The following is a 2,658-nucleotide window of genomic DNA, read 5'->3' as shown; positions in this document are numbered from 1 at the left end:
TAAATCGACAAGTGTGTGTTTCATTATATAATTTATACATTCAATGGCGGAAAATGTAATGCACTTTTTATTGTCCATGAGATTGACGAAATTGATAATTTCTCTCTCAAGTTTCTCACAATCAATATCACCTTCTCCAATACCTTTTGCCAAAGCAGCACAACTGGACGGCAACATGTCTGATGTTATTGCCGATTTCATGTTACTTGCACTACACAAAAACCCATACTTTGTTTTGAAATCGTTCATATTTTTAAAACGTTCCTGGAGACTTTGAAATTGTATCTACAAGTGGATAGAAAAATTCTCGGCGAAACACTTCTTCACCAGTCTGATGATCTGACTCATCTGACGATTTGTAGCTGAAAAGACATATTTTTTTTCTTCTCCTTGGTTCCGGATAGGCACGATCTACTTTAAGTTCATCAGCTAATTCTTTTGCTTTCCCTTCAGCTATTGCCACTCTTCCATGTCTGTACTGTGAAACAAATGACATGCCAGCCTCGATGTGAGAAATTTGGTCATTGATGCATATTGAAGGACTCTGTAGCGCTTTGCTTATTATGTTTATTTGAAAAAGCAAGTCATACCATGTAATCAAACAAACCAAGAAACGCCAGCTCCTGACTTCAATGGCTAAAGCTCGACATTCCGTGCTAATAAATCCATCTCGATTATCTAAAGACACTCTTTCTAACTCTTCAATCGCTTCCAAAATTTCTGTTGTCTGAAAACGTAATGATTTTACAGCTTCTACCTTTGCTTCTCATCTTGTGTCAGGAAGGCTTTTAACTGTAAAGTGGGTCACGTGTTTCTTCAGAATAACCCATTGCTTCGTTGACGCGGCAAACAAATTATAGATACGTTGCAGATAGCCAAAGAAAGAAATGGATGTAATTGACGACCTTGCAGCATCAGCAATTACTAGATTAAGTCGATGACTGGCGCATGGCATGTATGCAGCTTTTTTATTTACTTCCAAGAAGCGTGCCTGCACTCCATGGTTTTTTTCCTCGCATGTTAGATCCGCTATCGTAACCCTGGCCACGGCAGTCTTCTATGGCAACGCCATATTTGGACAGGAAGTTGATAATGCTGTCAAAAAGGCCTTTTCCAGTTGTATCATACACATCAAGAAACTCAACGAAGTGTTCAAAAATTTCCGCTCCAAATCCTTCTTTAAATTCAACTCCCCGAAGAACAATACTTAGTTGGTCTGTGTGACTGATATCGGGTGTACAATCTAGTATTATGCTATAATATTTTGATGCAAGAACTTTGGAAATGATTTTGTCCCGTATTGACTTAGCAAGAAGTTCGATAAGTTCGTTCTGAATGCGGTTGCTCAGATAATGATCACTCAATTCATGACTCTTAGCGCGTCTAACATGTTCAGACAAGACAGGGTCAAATTTTGCTATTAGCTCCACTTCTCCAAGAAAATTTCCATTTCTGGTGTCACCAAACTTTTCATTTGTGCCACGCAAAGCTAAATTTCTCTCAGCCAAAAATTGAATTATATTGAGTAAACGAAATAAAACTGCTCTCCAATATGTCTGCTCTTCCTGAATTTTACTAGATTGTAAGTCAATAGAGTTGCCTGACCGTTTATCATGCCACACCATCATGCATTCCTTATGATGAGTTGATTGTTCATGTGTCTACAGAGTTTTTGACAGACGGCTCCACAGGTTACCAAATCCTTGGGCCGAAGACAGGCCCCCACGACTTTTGCTTTCACTACTGAACAAACGGCAGGCAAAACAGAAAACTCGATCTGTAGACTTCGAGTAAACAAGCCAAGAACGTCTAACAGTTTCATTATTTTTTAGTGTCAAATAATAGTTCTTTTCAGAAAACTTCCATGATGGGTTTTCCTGGTTTAATGGGAAATCATAATCTGTCAGCTGGACGGGACCCTTCGAAACCAAATTAATACGCTGTGTTTCATTTAATTCTTTCCAATCAGCAGGATCATCAGAGACACGACAAGGCACATAACTTGGATCAGTATGCTCGAACGTTGAATGGGTGGGCCATTGCTCATCTGGCACTCCACTTTTAGACTCAAAATCAGAAACGGATTGTGTGTCAACGCCAGTGTTATTATGTATATGTAACTGCGAGATGTTTGAAGAGAAAAATTCAGATATCTTGTGAGTCTTTTCAATAGCATTTGCAACTCTCTGTATTAATAAGATTCTCACAATCAATATCACCTTCTCCAATACTTTTTGCCAAAGCAGCACAACTGGACGGCAACATGTCTGATGTTATTGCCGAGAATAAGTCGAGCGCCATGTTGGATGGACACTGTCAGCTAACGCCACCTAACAGCCAAATGCGATCCACAGATCAAAGAAGGGGGAGATAATTGACATGTATTTTTTTTTTTTTTTTTCCTGAAATGCCGAAAACAAAAACTTTTTCCTATTACAAATACAAATTAATAAAGTAACAATAACGACTTTTTTCTTTTTAGGAATGTCCGATTCAGTTATTTATTTGGAATAAAATGTCCGATTCAGTTATTTATTTGGAATAAAATGTCCGAATCAGTTATTTATTTGGAATGAAAAAAAATATAAACTGATAAATTAAGACAACAACTTCTTTTCCTAAGAGTCAACAAATTAATAATTTCAAATACTGATTTCA

General features: G+C 37.6%; 1 protein-coding gene across 1 annotated transcript; it reads right to left on the bottom strand.

The window, feature by feature from the left end:
• Positions 1–968: 968 nt before the first annotated feature.
• LOC145288160 (zinc finger MYM-type protein 1-like) lies at positions 969–1,625 on the bottom strand. The gene has a single exon (XM_080136218.1). The coding sequence runs from the start codon at positions 1,623–1,625 to the stop codon at positions 969–971; it is 657 nt and encodes a 218-aa protein (XP_079992344.1).
• Positions 1,626–2,658: the final 1,033 nt, after the last annotated feature.

Source organism: Euprymna scolopes, chromosome 11 (assembly GCF_053919585.1).
Source record: "Euprymna scolopes isolate OS-2025 chromosome 11, ASM5391958v1, whole genome shotgun sequence".
In the NCBI taxonomy this organism is placed as follows: Eukaryota; Metazoa; Mollusca; class Cephalopoda; order Sepiida; family Sepiolidae; genus Euprymna; species Euprymna scolopes.
Note: the sequence above shows the minus strand (reverse complement) of the source record. Positions and strands in the feature narration are given on the sequence as shown.

Excerpts from the sequence above, each read along its gene's own strand:
- LOC145288160 (XM_080136218.1), bottom strand. The coding sequence starts at position 1,625 with ATGGTGTGGCATGATAAACGGTCAGGCAACTCTATTGACTTACAATCT.